The 23064-nt window shown below is 31.9% G+C and overlaps 1 protein-coding gene across 1 annotated transcript in view; it reads right to left on the bottom strand.

The window, feature by feature from the left end:
• Positions 1–23064, bottom strand: part of LOC148950805 (kin of IRRE-like protein 3) — a 162290-nt gene that overhangs the window by 44468 nt on the left and 94758 nt on the right. The window contains exon 8 of the mRNA XM_089090465.1: positions 5789–5873. Coding sequence (XP_088946591.1) covers positions 5789–5873 — 85 coding nt within the window. The remainder of the gene's footprint in view (positions 1–5788; positions 5874–23064) is intronic.

Raw genomic sequence — 23064 nt, 5'->3', positions numbered from 1 at the left:
TTCAGGAAAATACACACGAAGATAAAAAGGGATTTAACCCACCCCTTAGACTCACGCAATTTTCTGTTTTTCTGGAAATGAACTAATAAACACTCCTCAAACCCAGCTTTCACTTATAATAAGGTGAATATAAGTTGTAGTATAATAGGTATATATATATATATATATATATATATATATATATATATATATATATATATATATATATATATATATATATATATATATATATATATATATATATATATATATATATATATATATATATATATATATATATATATATATATATATATATATATATATATATATATATATATATATATATATATATATATATATATATATATATATATATATATATATATATATATATATATATATATATATATATATATATATATATATATATATATATATATATATATATATATATATATATATATATATATATATATATATATATATATATATATATATATATATATATATATATATATATATATATATATATATATATATATATATATATATATATATATATATATATATATATAAATTATATATATATAAATTATTTCATATATATTTTTTTTAAATTATATATATATATATATATATATATATATATATATATATATATATATATATATATATATATATATATATATATATATATATATATATATATATATATATATATATATAAATTATACATAAGTTGTAGTTATAGTATAATAAGTTGTAGTTTTTCTGTCTAAATTAAATAATGAATTTGGAACATCCATCAAAATTTTCGGACATTCGTGCTTCAGTTTTTTGCTGGCTTCAGGTTTTGAAGGTTGTATCCATGGGAGCGGGGTTACCCGGCTTGAGCATCCCCCACGAAATTTTTTCCGACTTGTACATAAGGAACAAAATACTTAAAAAAAAAATGCGCACATAATTCTTGACACCACTTGATCTTTTTTGCACGTCCTCCGATTTGTTTGGCACGTCCATCAATTTTTTTAAACGTTCGTGCTTCAACTTTAAACCATCAATGGCAGGGGCATATCTAGAGTAAAAAAATTGGGGGGGGGGACAATGTGACAAGGGCACCAATAAGCAAGATTTTGGGAGAATGTGACAAGGGTGCCACTAATTGAACTAATTGACAAAATTATTTTAAAAAAAACAGTGAAAAATAGAAAAAAAAGGAATGATGGCGCCACAGGGGGGGGGGGGTCCTCTGCGCAAGTAATCATGGCTTAAATACGAATATGTCTTCTTTAATTTACAGTTTTTTTTTTCTGAATATTCAGAACTATAAAGTTAGTTATGCCAATGCAATCAGTAACATGATCAGTATCACTCTGCTTATTGACACTTATCAAACAAACGTAAGATTAATGCGTTTTTCAAATCTCTGGAGAAGAAAGAATCTTCTAAATCTTAGAGAAAAAGGCGGAAACACTACAGTAAGGTCTCGGAAAACCAAACAAACAATGTCTCTCGTCAATGAAGCATGTTTAGCATCACTGAGATGTTTATTTTAGTCTGGAAATATCTTAGAACAACTATGAGGTGAATTTTCGACGGAAGGTGGATTTCTAAGAGATCGCTGGAACTCCAATTGTTGTTGTCACACCATTAATGAAGCAAAACAAAACCAAATGGCTTTCAGCAGTCAATAAATATAAGGATTATCAAATGTAATATTCAAATTATATGAGTAGCCTACAAAAGCAAGATAGGTGAATATTAAAGGCATAATTTAGGAAGAATAAATTCTGTAGGAGGGGGGCAATAATATACTAAAAGGAGATTAGCACGACAATTTTAGAGTCTAGAAGTTAAGGGTAGCCAAATGACGCACACCCTCCCTATATACGACCTTCAGTCTCAAAATGCACTTTAAAAAACGACAATAGCGCGAAACCAAGGAAATACTTTCAAACAGTCAACAAATGTTTAAAAAAGGGAAAACTTCGTTAGAAATATCCGCTCTTCTATGTTTAGGTGGACAGAAAATCTTGAAAACAACTAACAGAGATATCTTGACTAACACCAATAAAAATAGAACTGATTATAAAATAAAACGCGTGAACCAAAAAGCTGAAAAATAAAAGAGCCACCATTGCACAACAGGAGAAAAAAGAATTAAACGAACAAAAACTGTACAGGCTGTTTAGGGCTGAGAATTAAGTGGGCATATGCTACCTTGATTACTCCCTCATTCCCATAGATTTTGAAAAACAACTTTGTTGGGGGTATTTTCAATGAAAAATGCCTTAATTTGGTATTGTTATTGGAAAAAAAACAATAAATTTGGCCCCTATTAGATTTTCATAAATGCATTTCCTTTCTCCATAAATTCTTGTGAATTGATAACTTTGGTTATATTGTGTAATCAGCGCTTTTTTATAGCTAACGTCTCCATTCGAGAGACGAAGATGGGAAAAGGAGTAATTTTCAGCATCTAGGTCTACTTTTCTGATACAACTTATTTCAAAAATTGTTCTTTGCCTGGATGTTGGGATTGGTGAATTTGGATTTTAGTATGAAATTTGTTGTGGTGTTCTCGCGCTGGGGTGGCCTCCTCTGTTATCTCCTACCATGTGTGTCTTTTTTTTTTCATTATTGATATGCTTTATTTGTTATTTCGGCAATTTTTTTTTATGTTTTTGGCCGACACATCGAGCCCTGCTCCCCGTCGGCCAGTTTAGAAAATTATTTATTCATGTAATTTGTTTGTTAAATAAACTTATTCTTATTCTTCTTAACTTGAATTTTTCCAGTATGGATGTATTTTGGATGAAAATTTAGGGATAATTTTTGAGCAGAAATAAAAGCAAAGTCTCTATGTTCGATCAGTCTGTTTTACAAATCAGAAAAAATAAGCTATTGCGTCCAACAGTTGAAGAAGTTTTCGGGAATCAACAGATTGTTTATTGTTGAATCAAACAAAATTTTTTTGGGGAATCAACAGATCGAATATTGAATAATTGAATTTTTACGGACGAAAACCGTTGCCACTAATTAATTAATTTTTGTGTTAATTAATAATTTAACCGATTAATTTTGTTTATTTATTTTCACGGTTCAACATCACAACACTGATGTAAATGCGGCAATGCCCTCATATTTCACTATTTTGAAACCATGGATGGCAGTTTCGATAGCAATGGCACTTATAATGAGGAACCGTCACAACTTTCTAGAACACACAAGTTTGGCTAAGGATACATGGTTTCTCAGAGTACCAGGCAAGTAATTTTCCCCCCCTGGCCCCTCCAAACCCAATTCTGCCCCCTCAACCTCCCCCCTCAGATGAAATGTAGTTCATTCAAAAAATCTTCTCTAAATTAAGATAAGCCTGCATAATTCAAGTATTCAGAGAAAAGCTCAGTTTTCTTTAGTATATCTTTGCCTTCATGGTAATATATGGAATCATTTTTCAGTTTTCACTGCCATTTTCACTTGATTTGGGAAAATTAGCTCCGACTTCAACCCCCCACCAGGATTTTGATAAAATCACGCCATTGCACACTACTCATATAATTCTACACTGTATGAAACGATGTTTATATCTTGTTATTCATTAGATAAAAAAAAATTCAACTGAAATTAAGGATCAACAATAAAACTAAATAGAATAGAAATTATTCTCTATATGAAGGGGTTGTCAACCCTCCTCAATACGTTGCTCTTCACGCTATGTTTCTAGTCCTTTTCAAAAAGCTTCTTATTCTAATTCAATGGCCCTTGTGTTTCAGGAGTCCTTAATAAGAAATTGAGAAACACTATATATATATTTATAAAAGATACAGAAATATTTCTTGAGATACATATGATTGTGTAAGCTTCCACTTAATCAATTAAACAGTCAGATTTTATTTTATTTTTACCACCCTTGGTACTTGAACTTATTTCTTTTAAATAGATGATACATAATATTCCATAGAACTGTATCCAACTGATTTGCGAGACACTAAATTCGTGGAGTAAAGAAACCCACAACGGTAAAACTATTTCACGTAAGCTCTCTATTCGAAATTGTGCTAGAAAATTCTCACAAAACTAAGCTGACAAATTTAACATCCTTCATTGCTATTCCAGCACTTCGGGAAGTAACTTGAGATCATGCTAATTTGAAATTAATCGCATTTGCCCACTGGTGCGAATCTGTTATTCTATCGCGAAATTCTAAGTTGATTAATAAGCAGTTCTTAAGATACTTGATTTTGATTAAATAATTAATTAGCAGTTATTTGTAAATTTTCTAGTTTTGACCGACTGTACGAATCTGGAAATGTTTCCGGCCTCGAGCAATTGCTCATTTCGACGAAATTTTTGATATATAACATTGTATGATGATAATTTATAAGGGGCACCAATATGCGAAATGTAGGAGGGGAAGAGTCTAAATAAACTCTTTCCAAACTTGGGGGGAGGCAGGTTAATTGATTTTTAGATTTTTTTTTACTGAAACTACCGAAAAAGTATCTTAAAAGTCTAAAAAGGAAAAAATACCTTAGCAGTAGTGTATGTCCTCTTGCGAAGACTGGGGAAAAAGATTTTGCCACCCTTCCTAACGCGAAATTTGAGGTAACCTTATCCACCCTCCCTCCCACCCAGAACACGACCCTGAAATTATAAAAGTGATCGTTTTGCGTCAGACACAACAGGGTAGACTTACCAAGAGTAATTTTAAGATTCTTTCCCATTTTACTGAAACATATACCATATTCTGGTGCTCGTTGTCACACGTCAGGTGATTGTTTTCAGAGCTAAAGATTAGTGATTGGCTGAGAGTTCCTGACAATGATAAATACCCAAGCTGTATCCTTAGCAGTGAGGGGGGGAGAGGTTTTGGACCCTCCTCTGAAATTTTTTCCCGGCTTATAAAAACGTAACAAAATGCATGAAAACAAATTTTCATTGCGTTTTTAATTTTTATTGTACCCCCCCCCCCAACGCACAAAAAAATACCGCCCCTCGAGCAAAAATCCTAGCTACAGCTCTGGTAAACATACAGGTAGAATGACTAAATTTGGTGAATAGACCCAGCTCTGCAAGTAATTTTCCAACATCAGAAGCCTTATTCTGGTGATTTTTATTAAAAGTTTTTATTTACCACCTTACTCTAAGGGGGTTTTTCATATAAAACCAAGAATATAAATAATTCAAATTACAAAGGTTATCAATAAGTTAAAGAATATAATATAGAAGGATATTCAATATAATTAAAATTTTCAAAATATAAATATTTGAGAAACAATTACTTAACATTCCTTTTCACTGATCTTAAGTTTTTGTAAGGATAAACTCTGGCCTTTTTTTGATCAGTCCCACATTTTAATCTTTTCGTGGCGTAATTTTTGTTTGTTTGATAAGTGAATTGAACCCTCACACTTATTCGCAGTTTCGAAATCGGTCAATCAGTAAAATTCTTGAAACACTTCTGGGTACATGGGGTTATACAGCTTTGAATCTGTTGCAGCAGCAGCTGAGAAAGGGTAAGTAAAAATAAAGAATAGTCGTCATAAGAAAAATAATTACCTATGAGCGTAATACTCAGCTCGAAACAAATATGTAACGTTCAACAATGGATAACTGAAGTAAAATTTTTCAATTGACATTCAGAATCAATAGGTTTCTGATCCTCTCAAGTGTTTGTACACTATGGATATTTTTTTTTTCGAAGCCCATCCAAAGCTCTGCTGCTCTGCTCTTAGCTGCTCTGCTGCTTATAAGTAGTTGTTAAAGATGCTGAGAGAAAAATTCATAAGGAATACATATTTACCTGTGATCCTCAAAAACTTGCTTTGACTCTTCGTAGATCGTCTATTCCCATTTATTAAGTTTGTTGCGACGCAAAAATAATATCCCTAAAAAAGTATAATAGTATCAAGGCCACACCCCGGATTTTTCTTCGGAGAGGGTTTTAGTCAAAGATTTTTTTTCGGAGGGGGGGGGGGAGGGTTTATACAAAAAAACTCGAAAAAAGCATACAAAATTGTTTATATCCATTTTTGTTACGTTTTTACGACTCAAAAAACATTTCGGGAGGGGTTCAAACCCCCCTACCCCCCTCTGGATACGGCTTTGTCAATTATAATTACACAAATTATAGACAGAGGCAGGGAGGCCTCACACTGGGAGGGGGAATTTGCCCCCTAGAATTTGAAAAGCGCACGTTCTATTGTATCTTCACTAAAACAAATTGAGAAACATCCTTGCCTTATCATTATATTTTCTTGATTTAGTGCCCCTAAACGGAGGTGTTTAAAGTGAAGCAAGTCATCATGCTAAGTGTGGTTGCACTGCATTGGTTATTGTGAGCAGTTCCCATACCATGTAATTTTTTTTTTCACCCTCATCATATAGAATGAATTATTATAGAATGTTCGAAGGATATCCTCTTTCATAACGTTCATGATAAATTTTCAAGACAATTTTTAGGCTTGAGAGTATTTTTGAATGTTAAAGCCCCCGTCCCGATAAACAAAAATTCACAGATTTCCCCAGTAATATTCAATATATATCCGTAAGTAATTGTAAAAAACTTGATAAAGCTCCAAATGAGTCGAACCAATATAAAAATTTATAAATCGAAATACAAATCTGTTTTATTTTCAAGGTTTTTCCTATATTAATTTTTGGTAGTATTTTTTTTTTGCTGTAGGATATGTAATCTCAAGATTGACATCATCATTTACTATCACAGTCTGTGTTGACACAAAGTTCTATTTTTTCTTCTTCTTGCAATTTATGATAAGAAAAAAAATGTCCTATTGCCACATTAATCATGGTACAAGATATATGGTTATTATTCCAAAACTCCACTATCGCAATCCTAGATGGGATGAATTTGTTTTTCGGAGAAAAAGAGAAAAAAACGAAAAGAGGGTAAAAATGATTTGACATTAGAAATATAGAAGGGATTGAAAATAGTGCATAAACATGAAACTACAAAATATACAAATAGGAAACAGGTGACTAGTATATACACAACAAAAAATTAAAAAGACGAATAAACCTTGATTACATCCGGGTTTACATACCCAAATGAAAGGCGGCCCCATTAACAAGTATTTGCTGATTGTAGCTACCTGTACGCATTTCCCTGACTTTGTTCCTACACCAGTCAGCATCTCTATGCTATTTTTTGTATTTTCGACCCATTCCTTAAAAAAGACTCCGATTTTTTCTAAAAATGCGCCGTTTAAATCTACATTTTAGTTTTTTTTTTATTTAGACCTACCACCTTTCTTTTTTCAATAATCTAAAGTAGCAAGGACAGTGATATTGAGATGGCAAGCACGTGTTCTGGGGATGAAGGATGGCAGATTGCCAAAAGATAGTCCTTGTCGGTCAATTGTCTAGGTCCAAACGAAAAGCAGGTCATCCCGAACGGGGTGGGTGGAAAATGATTAAAATGAAGCAAACATAATCTCAAGCAAACACAAAAATCAAGCACGCAAGTAGTAATCAACCTTATACTTCTGGACCTTGTATACACCTTTTCAAAGAGCTCCCCCGTATTCCGGGCCAACCAGATATGTTTCTAGGCCAACCGGACATGGTCTTATACTTTTGTCAATTTAAACAAGTTTTTCTGACGCAATTTACCAGATTTCTAGTTCATGGTATATATGTCTTTTTAGGGTAAAACCATGTTAAAAAACCAGCGCGTCTTGTTTAGCTGTTAATATATATCAATATATTATTTTTTGTTGTCACTATTCCAGTTTTTTTTCTAAACCTGTATTTGCATGTGGTTACTCCACATACGATATCCTTTCTGTTTTATTCTGGACCTTGCATAATGTGTTATGAAGGACAAGTTTTTCTGACACAATTTACAGACCAGATTTCTACTTCATATATTTTTTTTTGATAACTTGATAGGTGATTTGAATAAAAGGAATTCAAATATTTTTTCTATGAAATAGAAGCTAACTCAATTTGCAAAAAGGTATTCCATTTGCACAACTCTGATCTGATTGAATTGTCGCCAACAATGAGATTTAATCACTGCTAAGCCTATTGTTATTGCGAGAGAGTTACCCAATTTACAGCTTAGTGTTAACTGACAGTCTTCCAAATACGAACATTTTGAAAAGCAGACAAAAAATCGGACATTATAATCAGAATTATTTGATTAACATTTAAAAAGGGGCAATGAGATATATGATCTGTATAATACACAAGTGATGTTTCATAAGTATTGTCAATTTAAAATAGGATCTAACTTCCCCTTCGTCCCCCCCCATTTCTGAGGGCAGGGAGGGGAGGAGTCAATTTCGGAGGCCCGAAGGAGTTGTTATCTCGGGTAATTTGTCATAAATTTGAAAAATGCCTAACGACGAATAGGAAATGCATTTTTTCTTTACATGGTGTTCGTTCAATTGAAAGCGAGGATTTCTGTTAAATAAATAATTCTTATATTTTTTCCGTTCCATTGAAAGCGAAGATTTCTGTTAAATAAATAATTGTTATACCTTTTAAAATAGCTTTACGGGGTTTGATGGACTCTGTCGTTTTATTCCGTGTAATTTTTTCATTACATGGTGTTCGTTCAATTGAAAGCGAGGATTTCTGTTAAATAAATAATTCTTATATTTTTTCCGCTCAACTGAAAGCGAGGATTTCTGTTAAATAAATAATTGTTATACCTTTTAAAATAGCTTTACGGGGTTTGAGGGGCTCAGTCGTTTTATTACGTGTGATTTTTTCTTTACATGGTGTTAGTTCAAAAAGCGAGGATTTCTGTTAAATAAATAATTCTTATATTTTTTACCTTTAATTTAAAACGAGGATTTATGTTAAATAAATAATTGTTATACCTTTTAAAATAGCTTTACGGGGTTTGAGGGACTCTGTCGTTTTATTCCGTGTTATTTTTTATTTACAATGTGTTAGTTAAAAAATATATGATTTCTTTTAAATAAATAAATCTTTTATTTTTTTCCGTTCAATTGAAAGCGAGGATTTCTTTTAAATAAATAATTGTTATACCTTTTAAAATAGCTTTACGGGGTTTGAGGGACTCTGTCGTTTTATTCCGTGTGATTTTTTCTTTACATTGTGTTAGTTCAAAAAGAGAGGATTTCTGTTAAATAAATAATTATTATATTTTTTTCCGTTCAATTGAAGGCGAGGATTTCTGTTAAATAAATAATTGTTATACCTTTTAAAATAGCTTTACGGGGTTTGAGGGGCTCTGTCGTTTTATTACGTGTGATTTTTTATTTAAATGGTGTTAGTTCAAAAAGCGAGGATTTATGTTAAATAAATAATTATTATATTTTTTCCGTTCAATTGAAAGAGATGACTTCTGTTACATAAATAATTGTTTTACCTTCTTAAAGAGCTTTTTGGTGCTTGGGAGCCTCAGTTCTGTTAGGGAGTGTGATTTTTTGTTTACAAGACGTTTGTTAAAAAAGCGAGGATATCTGTTGAATGAAAAAGTCTTATATTTTTTCCGTTCAATTGAAAACGAAAATTTATGTTAAATAAATAATTATTATAGCTTATAAAATAGCTTTACAGGGTTTGAGGGGCTCTGTCGTTTTATTCCGTGTGATTTTTTCTTTACATGGTGTTCGTTCAAAAAGCGAGGATTTCTGTTAAATAAATAATTCTTATATTATTTTCCGTTCAATTGAGAGCGAGGATTTCTGTTAAATAAATAATTGTTATACCATTTAAAATAGCTTTACGGGGTTTAAGGGACTTTGTCGTTTTATTCCGTGGGATTTTTTCTTTACATCGTGTTCGTCCAAAAAGCAAGGATTTCTGTTAAATAAGTATTTCTTATATTTTTTCTTTTCAATAGAAATAAAGTATTTATATTAAATAAATAATTTTTATACCTTTTAAAATAGCTTTATGGAGTTTGACGGATTCCGTTATTTTCTACCGTTCGATTTTTTTTTTACAGGAGGCTCGTTAAAATACCGAGGGTTTCTGTTAAATAAATAATTCTTATATTTTTTCCGTTCAATTGAAAGCGAGGATTTTCTGTTAAATAAATAATTGTTATACCTTTTAAAATAGCTTTACGGGGTTTGAGGAGCTCTGTCGTTTTATTCCGTGTGATTTTTTCTTTACATGGTGTTCGTTCAAAAAGCGAGGATTTCAGTTAAATAAATAATTCTTATATTTTTTCCGTTCAATTGAAAGCTAGGATTTCTGTTAAATAAATAATTGTTATACCTTTTAAAATAGCTTTACGGAGTTTGACGGACTCTATTGTTTTATTCCGTGTGATTTTTCCTTTACATGGTGTTCGTTTAAAAAGCGAGGGTTTCTGTTAAATAAATAATTGTTATACCTTTTAAAATAGCTTTACGGGGTTTGAGGGACTCTGTCGTTTTATTCCGTGTGATTTTTTCTTTGCATGGTGTTGGTTCAAAAATCGAGGATTTCTGTTTAATAAATAATTGTTATACTTTTTAAAATAGCTTTACGGGGTTTGAGGGGCTCTGTTGTTTTATTCCGTGTGATTTTTTCTTTACATGGTGTTCGTTCAAAAAGCGAGGACTTCTGTTAAATAAATAATTCTTATATTTTTTCTGTTCAATGGAAAGCGAGGATTTCTGTTAAATAAATAATTGTTATACCTTTTAAAATAGCTTTACGGGGTTTGAGGGACTCTGTTGTTTTATTCCGTGTGATTTTTTTCTTTACATGTTGTTCTTTAAAAAAGCGAGGATTTATGTTAAATAAATAATTTTTATACCGTTTAAAATAGCTTTACGGGGATTGAGGGAATCTGTTGTTTTATTCCATGTTATTTTTTCATTACATTTTGTTCCTTCATAAAGCGAGGATTTCTGTTAAATAAATAATTGTTATACCTTTTAAAATAGCTTTACGGGGTTTGAGGGACTCTGTTGTTTTATTCCGTGTGATTTTTTCTTTACATGGTGTTCGTTAAAAAAGCGAGGATTTCTGTTAAATAAATAATTCTTATATTTTTCCGTTCAAATGAAAACAAGGATTTATGTTAAATAAATAATTGTTATACCTTTTAAAATAGCCTTATGGGTTTTTAGGGGCGCTGTCGTGTTATTACGTTTGTTTTTTTAATTAAATGGTGTTAGTAAAAAAATCGAAGTTTTATTTTAAATAAAAAATTCTTATATTTTTTTCAGTTCAATTGAAAGCGAGGATTTATGTTAAATAAATAATTGTTATACCTTTTAAAATAGCTTTACGGGGTTTGAGGGACTCTGTCGTGTTATTCCGTGTGATTTTTTATTTAAATGGTGTTGGTTCAAAAAGCGAGGATTTCTGTTAAATAAATAAATCTTATATTTTTTTCCGTTCAATTTAAAGAGAGGATTTCTGTTAAATAAATAATTTTTATACCTTTTAAAATAGCTTTACGGGGTTTGAGGGGCTCTGTCGTTTTATTCCGTGTGATTTTTTGTTTACATGGTGTTCGTTCAAAAAGCGAGGATTTCTTTTAAATAAATAATTCTTATATTTTTTCCGTTCAATTGAAAGCGAGGATTTCTGTTAAATAAATAATTGTTATACCTTTTAAAATAGCTTTACGGGGTTTCAGGGGCTCTGTCGTTTTATTCCGTGTGATTTTTTCTTTACATGGTGTTCGTTCAAAAAGCGAGGATTTCTGTTAAATAAATAATTCTTATATTTTTTCCGTTAAAATGAAAACGAGGATTTATGTTAAATAAATAATTATTATACCTTTTAAAATAGCTTTACAGGGTTTGAGGGGCTTTGTCGTTTTATTCCGTGTGATTTTTTCTTTACATGGTGTTCGTTCAAAAAGCGAGGATTTCTGTTAAATAAATAATTCTTATATTTTTTTCCGTTCAATTGAGAGCGAGGATTTCTGTTAAATAAATAATTGTTATACCTTTTAAAATAGCTTAACGGGGTTTGAGGGACTCTGTCGTTTTTTTTCCGTGTGATTTTTTCTTTACATGATGTTCGTTCAAAAAGCGAGTATTTGTGTTATATAAATAATTCTCATATTTTTTCCGTTCAATTGACATCAAGGAGATTATTTAAATGAATTTTTTTTATACCTTTTTAAAAGAGACTTTCAATTTCCGAGCGACTTTATCATGTCTTTGTGTGTGATACTTTGATCAAATAGTGTTTGTTCAATAATAGTAGATTTCTGTTGAATAATAATTCTTTTTTTTTTTTTCTGTTAGATTTAAATCGAGGATTTTCTGTTAAATAAATAATTGTTATACCTTTTAAAATAGCTTTACGGGGTTTGAGGAGCTCTGTTGTTTTATTCCGTGTGATTTTTTCTTTACATGGTGTTCGTTCAAAAAGCGAGGATTTCAGTTAAATAAATAATTCTTATATTTTTTCCGTTCAATTGAAAGCGAGGATTTCTGTTAAATAAATAATTGTTATACCGTTTAAAATAGCTTTACGGAGTTTGACGGACTCTGCTGTTTTATTCCGTGTGATTTTTTCTTTACATGGTGTTCGTTTAAAAAGCGAGGGTTTCTGTTAAATAAATAATTGTTATACCTTTTAAAATAGCTTTACGGGGTTTGAGGGGCTCTGTTGTTTTATTCCGTGTGATTTTTTCTTTTCATGGTGTTCGTTCAAAAATCGAGGACTTCTTTTAAATAAATAATTGTTATACCTTTTAAAATAGCTTTATGGGGTTTGAAGGACTCTGTTTTTTTATTCCGTTTGATTTTTTTATTTAAATGGTTTTCTTTCAAAAAGAGAGGATTTCTTTTAAATAAATAATTGTTATACCGTTTAAAACAGATTTACGGGGTTTGAGGTACTCTGTTGTTTTATTCCATGTGATATTTTCTTTACATGGTGTTCGTTCAAAAAGCGAGGATTTCTGTTAAATAAATAATTGTTATACCTTTTAAAATAGCTTTACGGGGTTTGAAGGACTCTGTTGTTTTATTCTTTGTGATTTTTTATTTACATGGTGTTCGTTCAAAAAGCGAGGATTTCTGTTTAATTATTATAACTTTTAAAATAGCTTTACGGGGTTTGAAATAGATAACAAGAGTTCAAGGACTCTTCCCCGCAATGACTTCCAAGGGTTTTATGACTCCTCCCCACAATTAATTCAGATGGTTTTAGGGCTCATCCCCCATAGCCATAACTCCATTCATCCTTGAGCGAAGGTATAAAAGTTTGATGAAGTATTTTTCTTCTTAACAACTACATTAATAACTTCCAAGATGATAGGACTGTATGACACAGAATTTATCAGTTTGAAAAAATCATCCTGTGGTGTTATATTTGAATGTGCATTTTTATTATCGTCTATGGAACTCGAAGAAATTGACTGTTATCATTGGCTAGTGAACTATAACTTGTTTGAGTATGATAAAAGCTTGTGGAGCACTACATTATGTCATATAAACAGACTAGGATTCTATGATAGAGTGATGACACCACTCAATAATGCTGGTCAGGAACTGAGAAATGTTCAGGAGGAAGTCAGTGAAATTTGCAGCTTTTTCGGGGTTGAAGCAATCTACGTAAAGGGCAATGTACCTACAGATAAAGTTTTAATTCAAAAGTGTGATCCTAGGATTCCACTTTTCAGTCTAGAAGAGTTCAAGTCTCCTAAATTTGAGGGGGGTTATCACCGTCCTGAAGACGAGGTTAGGTTTTTTGTACAGTGGATACCTAAGAACATACATGATCGTGATAAATCCATAAGACATGGTAAAAACTATTCTATATCATGAGACCCTCGTTTATGGATGTTTAAGAGTGAACTCTCAGTACTATCTTTTTTGTAAACATTTGTTGTAGTGTTTTTTTTTCTCAAAAAAAAATCTGTTAATACGTTTAAGCAATAAATATCTTTAAGCTTAACCCGTCTTTTTTCTTTAGAATAGTTCTATTATTTTAATTAAATTTTGAAGAAATTGTAAGTAACAATCGCTTTCTTGAATTCGCTTACTGGACATAATACAGATATTTAATTCGAGAAATCATGATAAAATCGCAAGTAAGTAATAAACTCTTTATTGTTTTGATATTTAATTCGAGAAATCCCATGAGTTGAATTCAAGAAAGAGTTTGCTACTTACGATACTTTGATTTTGTCAATGCTATCCCAAGTATCTGTCAATAGATGTCGATAGAGAATTTATTCATTCTTATACCTAGATTTTGTCTATGTTAACCTATCTATCCAATATATGATGTGTGTAAAGTTTTTTTCTTATATCTGCTATGTTTTAAAAGACATTCTTAATGCTTAATATGCGATCCTACTCTTAAAACGATGAATACGTAAGAATTTAAAGTATAATTTATTTTTAATTAACTAATGTCATATATAATTGAACAACTTTGGACATTTTGAATCTGTTCAATAAAATGCTTCACCATGTACTCTCTTGATAGTATAGCTATTGTCTTCTCTTAGTTCGTAATCAGTAGAATAATCATTATTCCATTTTGACTCATACACAATTTTTATAGGTGTGTCATCGACAGGGTCAATATGCTTTTCGTCTTTATTATTATTTGATTTATTGACTGTTTGATCAATGGCAGTAACGTTTGCTGGTATTTTGTTTTTCATCGATTCATCTTTATATTCCTTAGTGATATTTTCTGCCAACGCCTTTTTTATTTTTCTAGCAATGTTAATGTCTATTATCACACTATTTTTACACAGGTAACAGTTTCGATATGTAGACAGGATATTGTTTTTGATATTAGTAGAAGAGTAGGACTTTCTTTTCGTCTTTGCTTTCGTTTGAATGCTAATACCCGAAAGCTGACGATATGGTCTAACACTGGGTAACATGTTACCACAAGCACTAGCAAGAAGATGCCCCTCTTTATCAGCTATTATTTTTATGTTGACATTCTCTTTGAGTGTAATCATCTCCGGAGATCTCAATCTCGCATATCCACCATCATAAGAGTTGAATTTTTTTGGTACTCCAAAGAAATTCAATTTCTTACTGTCATGACAACGCACGCATACGTATCCGATAGTACTACCACTTGTACTTATTTCATAATTTAAATACTTCTCCTTGTCAGCATTCAATGCTACAATAACACTATCATTTGAACACACTTTCTTAAAATGCTTCATCTTCACTTTTTTAGAGATATTAATTATGTGTTTATCGTTCCACTGTGTAAAAAATTCTGATTTAATACATGCAATAAACTAGGTAGTGTCGATAACCGGCCATAGAGCAATAGTGGGAAAGCCACATCGTGTCTCAGGGACAAACATAGAGTACAATTCATTCAAGAAATTATGAAAATACTTGTAAGGAAGCAACAAACTCTTTATTGATTTCACCTCTTGGATATACAGTACAGATACTCCATTCAAGAAATTATGAAAAAATCTCAAGTAAGTAACTGTTTTCTCTTTATCACAAACAATTTTCACCTAGCTACACGATGTAGAAATTTAATTCAAGAAATTATGAAAAAATTCTCAGTAAGTAACAATTTCTTTCTAGAAGTCAACTCTTGGATGCACAATATGGAAATTTCATTCAAGAAACTATAGAAATATTTGTAAGTAAGTAACAAGCTCTTTATTGATTTCACCTCTTGAATATACAGTACAGATACTTCATTCAAGAAACGTGATTAAACACGTTTTGAAACTACATGCTATTGCCATGCCTTTCCTTGGCACCTTTCCAAACCAGCGGGGATTCCCCACTGGTTCCTACACATTGCAAAAAGTGAGCACTACGAAAACTCCACGTTTTCAGCCAGACTGGTTTTTTAGACAACACCCATTTTAGGGACCAATCAGAGACAGTGGAGGTTGCTCAATATACAATAACCATGCAAAGTCGACATAGCTTTATTTCATTTTTTTAAGGTTAATTTAGACGAGGTTACGAGCGCGCACGACCCCGTACGAGTCCCTCAAACCCCGTAAAGCTATTTTAAAAGGTATAACAATTATTTATTTAACAGAAATCCTCGCTTTTTGAACGAACACCATGTAAAGAAAAAATCACATGGAATAAAACAACAGAGTCCCTCAAACCCCGTAAAGCTATTTTAAACGGTATAACAATTATTTATTTAACAGAAATCCTCGCTTTTTGAACGAACACCATGTAAAGAAAAAAATCACACGGAATAAAACAACAGAGTCCTTCAAACCCCATAAAGCTATTTTAAAAGGTATAACAATTATTTATTTAACAGAAATCCTCGCTTTCAATTGAACAGAAAAAATATAAGAATTATTTATTTAACAGAAGTCCTCGGTTTTTGAACGAACACCATGTAAAGAAAAAATCACACGGAATAAAACAACAGAGCCCCTCAAACCCCGTAAAGCTATTTTAAAAGGTATAACAATTATTTATTTAACAGAAATCATCTCTTTAAACTTAACGTAAAAAATATAATAATTTTTTATTTAACATAAATCATCGCTTTTTTAACTAACACATTTTAAACAAAAAATCACACGTAATAAAACGCCTGAGCCAGTAACATCCCGTAAATAGATTTTACCCTTCAGACCAATTATTGATTTAAAAGACCTCCTCTCTCTTTGATATAGGACCTGGTAAAGAAAAAATCACAAAGAAGAACAAAACAAAGACCACCAAAAAACGTCAATAGCTGTTACAATTTCTCAAAATTATTTATCTAAAAGGATCACTTGCTTTTTGAACGAACACCAAGTAAAGAAAAAATCACACGGAATAAAACAACACAGTCTCTCAAACCCCGTAAAGCTATTTTAAACGGTATAACAATTATTTATTTAACAGAAATCCTCACTTTCAATTGAACGGAAAAAATATAAGAATTATTTATTTAACAGAAATCCTCGCTGATTGAACGAACACCATGTAAAGAAAAAATCACACGGAATAAAACGACAGAGCCCCTCAAACCCCGTAAAGCTATTTTGAAAGGTATAACAATTATTTATTTAACAGAAAAACCTCGATTTCAATTTAACGGAAAAAATATAATAATTATTTATTTAACAGAAATCCTCGCTTTTTGAACGAACACCATGTAAAGAAAAAATCACACGAAATAAAACGACAGAGCCCCTCAAACCCCGTAAAGCTATTTTAAAAGGTATAACAATTATTTATTTAACAGAAATCCTCGCTTTTTGGACTAACACCATTTAAATAAAAAATCAAACTGAATAACACGACGGAGACCCTCAAACCCCGTAAAGCTATTTTAAAAGGTATAACAATTATTTATTTAAGAGAAATACTCTCTTTAAATATAACATAAAAAAAATAAAATATATTTTTATTTAAAATAATAAATCTATTTTTTACCTAAAACATTTTAAAGAAAAAAACACACGTAATAACACGACAGAGTCCCTCAAACCCCGTAAAGCTATTTTAAAAGGTATAACAATTATTTATTTAAAAAAAATTCTTTCTTTCAATTGACCGGAAAAAATATAAGAATTATTTATTTAACAGAAATCCTCGCTTTTTGAACGAACACCATGTAAAGAAAAAATCACAAGGAATAAAACAACAGACCCCCTCAAACCCCGTAAAGCTATTTTATAAGGTAAAACAATTATTTATTTAGCAGAAATCCTCGCTTTCAATTGAACGGAAAAAATATGAGAATTATTTATTTAAAATATCTTCTTGAAAGTTGACTGAAAGATCTGTAAAGAAAAATAAAATGTAATAGCACGACAGTGTCATTCAATACCCTTAAATATTTTTTAAAGGTAGGGAAATTATTTATTTAACGAAAATTCCCGCTTTCAATTGAACGGAAAAAAATATAAGAATTATCTATTTAACAGAAATCTTCGATTTTTGAACGAACACCATGTAAAGAAAAAATCACACGGAATAAAACGACAGAGCCCCTCAAACCCCGTAAAGCTATTTTAAAAGGTATAACAATTATTTATGTAACAGGAGTCCTCGTTTTCAATTGAACGGAAAAAATATAAGAATTATTTATTTAACAGAAATCATCGCTTTTTGAACGAACACCATGTAAAGAAAAAATCACACGGAATAAAACGACTGAGCCCCTCAAACCCCGTAAAGCTATTTTAAAAGGTATAACAATTATTTATTTAACAGAAATCCTCGCTTTCAATTGAACGGAAAAAATATGAGAATTATTTATTTAACAGAAATCCTCGCTTTCAATTGAACGAACACCATGTAAGGAAAAAATCACACGTAATAAAACGACAGAGTCCCTCAAGCCCCGTAAAGCTATTTTAAAAGGTATAACAATTATTTATTAAAAAGAAATACTCACTTTCAATTGAACGGAAAAAATATAAGAATTATTTATTTAACAGAAATCCTTGCTTTCAATTGAACGAACACCATGTAAAGAAAAAATGCATTTCCTATTCGTCGTTAGGCATTTTTCAAATTTATAACAAATTACCCGAGTTAACAGCTCCTTCGGGCCTCCGAAATTGACTCCTCCCCTCCCTGCCCTCAGAAATGGGAGGGGGACGAAGGGGACGTTAGATGCTATTTTAAATTGACAATACTTATCAAACATCACTTGTGTATTATACAGATCATATATCTCATTACCCCTTTTTAAATATTAATCAAATAATTCTGATTATAATGTCCGATTTCTTGTCTGCTTTTCAAAATGTTCGTATTTTGTAGTCTGTCAGTTAACACTAAGCTGTAAATTGGGTAACTCTCTCGCAATAACAATAGGTTTAGCAGTGATTAAATCTCATTCTCGGCGACAATTCAATCAGATCAGAGTTGTGCAAATGGAATACCTTTTTGCAAATTGAGTTAGCTTCTATTTCATAGACAAAATATTTGAATTCCTTTTATTCAAATCACGTATCAAGTTATCAAAAAAATATATGAAGTAGAAATCTGGTCTGTAAATTGTGTCAGAAAAACTTGTCCTTCATAACACGTTATGCAAGGTCCAGAATAAAACAGAAAGGATATCGTATGTGGAGTAACCACATGCAAATACAGGTTTAGAAAAAACTGGAATAGTGACAACAACAAAAAATAATGAATATATATTAACAGCTAAACAAGACGCGCTGGTTTTTTAACATGGGTTTACCCTAAAAAGACATATATACCATGAACTAGAAATCTGGTAAATTGCGTCAGAAAAACTTGTTTAAATTGACAAAAGTATAAGACCATGTCTGGTTGGCCTAGAAACATATCTGGTTGGCCCGGAATGCGGGGGAGCTCTTTGAAAAGGTGTATACAAGGTCCAGAAGTATAAGGCTGATTACTACTCACGCACAATCTCTTATGGAAACGACCTTGGATGATTTAGAAAACTGGTTTGAACACACTTTTACAATGCAGCTAAGTGAGCCTAGTTTTAAGGAGCTAGCAATAGCTAGCGGAACCCACCCTTTTTTCAAGAGAAGACGGATACAGGGAGATATCCGTGGCCGGATTATTGATGTGGTTTGTGACGAAATGAAACATATTTTGCTAGTCAGAGCTGATGATCAGTTGACTGATTGTGATGCCAAGCACAGCAAAGTGACGGTAATAGATTCTGATGACTTTTTTTTACTTTCGATTGCGATGGTGCTTGGGCGAGCATAGATTCTTCTCATGGCTGTAACATGAAAGTTCAGTTACTGCGGTTCATGGACAACAAAACCGTTCAATTGAGTCCTTGAAATAATATTCAGATGTTGCACGAGTTTTCCACAAGTTCAATGCTGCCATGTCATCGTCTAATCCGGTAGAACGTCTTTTTTCTGTTCGGGGTTCGGTTTTCACTGCAAAGCAGAGTCAGTCTGGAGATAAATATTCTGACAAACTTTTATTGTTAAAAGCAAACTCCCAACTATGATAATAATTTTTTATGAGAATTTTCATCTTAAACGGTACGCTTTGAGAAAAAGGTGTTTTGTAGAACTACAATTACTTCCCTGGCAATGTATTTCTAGTTACTAATTAATTACTTTGTGGCATGAGTAATTTGTATTTGTGACTAACTACATTTTAAAGTATTTCCCACAACACTGCCTCTCAGGTATAGTATTCTAACAGCTTTAAGCAAGATACCATCTTTGTGCTTTTAGCTAAACACGATTTCCCAATTAGCATTTCCATTAGATAATAGCATAAGCGATAAGATGATATTCTTAGTCCATCGATTGTCAGCAATTTAATGTCTCCCACAAAAACAGAAACAATAGTTATATACAAGAGCAAAGTGGACAGTGTTAATGTCAAGAACGTCATATAGTCATTGGTAATTCAAAAGGCAGTATGTAAAACAGCATTCGTTTTACAGTACAGAACAGGGAAAAAAACACAAAAAACTGGAAAAGAAATTTTTCAGTTTCTTGAGTTTCTTGACTGTTATTAACAAGCATTCTGTTTTTAAAAAGAAAGCCTTTTCCAGAGCTTCAAGACTAGGCAGAACCAATTTACATACTAAGAAATCTGAATCTCAACCAAGGCATCTTTTCATTTAAGAAAAAAAGGATGTAACCGCATTTTGGAAGAAAAAAAAACTTTCTTATGAAACAAATAAGATACAGAAAAGTCGATCAGACCATTCCATATCCTAAGTATAGCTGTAGAGATCAGACACATTTTGAATCACCAAATTCAAAATGTGATGGGGTTTCGTCTGGTCACCCTGTGAATGAAATATCCCCCCCTACCCAAGCTCTATGAAAAATATTGCTCAATCCCGCTTTCTAGGGCTATAACGAGATACTAAAATCAAATGACTGGGAAACGTTTTATTGGATGAAGGATGACAGATTGCCAAAGATTGTCCTTGTTGGATAACCGTCTAGGGCCAAAAGAAAAGCAGGTCGTCCCCGGATGGGATGGGAGGATGTTGTGAAGAAGAATTTAAGGGAAATGAGAATTTCTTAAGAGGGTGTAGAGAGGGACGCTGTGAATATTGGAATTGAGCAGGAGCTTGCGTAGCTGTATTGGCCTCAGAGGGGCTTGGTGCTGCACTGAGTCGTTAGTAATAGGGAGTGTAGGGAGTCTACATATATACAAGTAATTCGAATTTGCCCCAATTTAACAAACATATCTAATTATGAACGACATTTTTCGATCCATTGCATACTTTTAAGATGAAACACACAGATGGACCACAATATTGACAAAATATAATAATCTTATGAATGCAAAAGAAAATCATTCCCCCCTCCCCTCCAACACTTGGGTCGAATAAGCTTATACGCAATTGCTTAAAAATTCAAGTATTCTTTTGGAAATTTGAAATAATTGAGGAAGGCAGGATGAGGATTCACTAATATGTCAGCATCATATTATTTAACTCTGAGAGGGATCTGAAGTAATAATGGCAAAAATAAGTAAAGAGAAGAATAAGACTTACGTTATGTTTATGTTAATTTGTGCAAGATGATGACAATCAACCACCAAAAAAAAACAACAAAAGACAAACAAACCAAATGGGACCTCCCATCTTCAATCCATTTGACTGAAAAAATCCACACTCTTTCTTGATTTAACAAGGGAAGAAAACAGAAAACTCTCAAACCACCCTTTTCGTACACCCTAAATCAATGACTTTTAAGCAGCCTTTGGAAATCCCTCAGATTTGATTCCTGCCCAATATTCCATGGCTAACTGTTCCAGATGCTAGAGATTACCTGACAGATACAAAACTTTGATCGAATAGTAACTACTTTAGGGTTTAAACTTATTTGAACTCATTGTATTACCCTTGTCAATACTTGAAACCGGTAAAAAAAATACCGTTAAAATACTTGGGCAAAAGAATTTTCGGTACTTAGACATGAACAGAACATTATAAAATTCCATTAGACTAAAAAGGGGTAATATCTCAAGTTCATAATACTTCGACCTCACTGGAGAACATTTACAAATATAATCACCAATCAGCACTTTCACCACTTTATTTTGAAGCACCCTCAACTTATCCACAAGATCTGCGAACGTAGATGACCAAAAACTAACATAGTGTTCTAGATGAGTATGCACAAGAAATAAATAAAGTGTCCCTAGGATATTAGCCGGGTAAATAGCCGGGTACTTAATTGTAACTGCTTAGTTCATTAAAAAAATTAGGGCATCTACCATATATAACACGGGAGCTTTTTTGTGATCCAGCTTTAGACTATTAAGTCTAATCCATTTTGAATGCATACCATCCGTCTTCTCAAAATATTTAGCAGTTTCTTTTCTATCCAAGCAACCACTGAATAATGGGTATCTTCTGCAAAGATTGGTAGAATAGCTTCAAGCACAGACTTTTCCAAAGCTGATTGACCATAGCTTACCTGACACTATTCTAAATCGTTAATATACATAAAAAAAACCAAATGGGGCACAAAACAGACCCTTTGGGAACCCCACGTTTTATAATTTTATCAGTTGATTTGAAATCATCTATTTTCACGCACTGGGTCAGTTTTTTCAGAAAAAAAATTAACAACTGTAATGATTCGCCACGAACACCTTAATTATCTAAATTTTTCACCAAAATTTCATAATCAACCCAGTCGAAAGCTTTCTTGATATACAGGAATACTGAAGCGACTTTCACATTACAGTTTAAAGCATTACTAGTAAACGATGTTAAAAAAATAATAGCCTGCTTGGTTAACATCGCTTGACTAAAGCCGAATTGAGCATATAGGACTTAATATATAAGAATTATTATATGGACTATATTTCAGCTTGTCTTAGGCTTTCATATGGCTCTTTGCTTTTCTTCGAAAAGCTTCATTTCCGGAAATAAAATTAAAAAAAAAACTTTTTGTTTGTTTTTATTGCCGAATTTTGATTGCTGGTTTATGTTATTAATATTTTTTGATAGTATGGTCATTTTGACAACCTGGATGCACATACCCTCTTTTATTTAGTTCATCACCCCCTCAACATTCTTTGGAAATTTCATCTAAATACCCCTTGTCTTTCCTGAAATATTGCACATATACCCTTTTTAAAGCCTAGATACATGTAGTGTTTTTTTTTATTTAGTTTACAATTTCCCTCCAAATCCCACGAAAGTTTCGGTTCGTTCCTTTCGACATTCCTGAAATAATGCAGATGCACTATTTTGGCGAATCGGGTGCACATAATG

This window comes from Artemia sp. Qi Xiang Cuo, chromosome 6, assembly GCF_049724085.1.
Source record: "Artemia sp. Qi Xiang Cuo chromosome 6, ASM4972408v1, whole genome shotgun sequence".
NCBI lineage: Eukaryota > Metazoa > Arthropoda > Branchiopoda > Anostraca > Artemiidae > Artemia > Artemia sp. Qi Xiang Cuo.
This window is presented reverse-complemented; position numbering and strand designations above follow the sequence as displayed.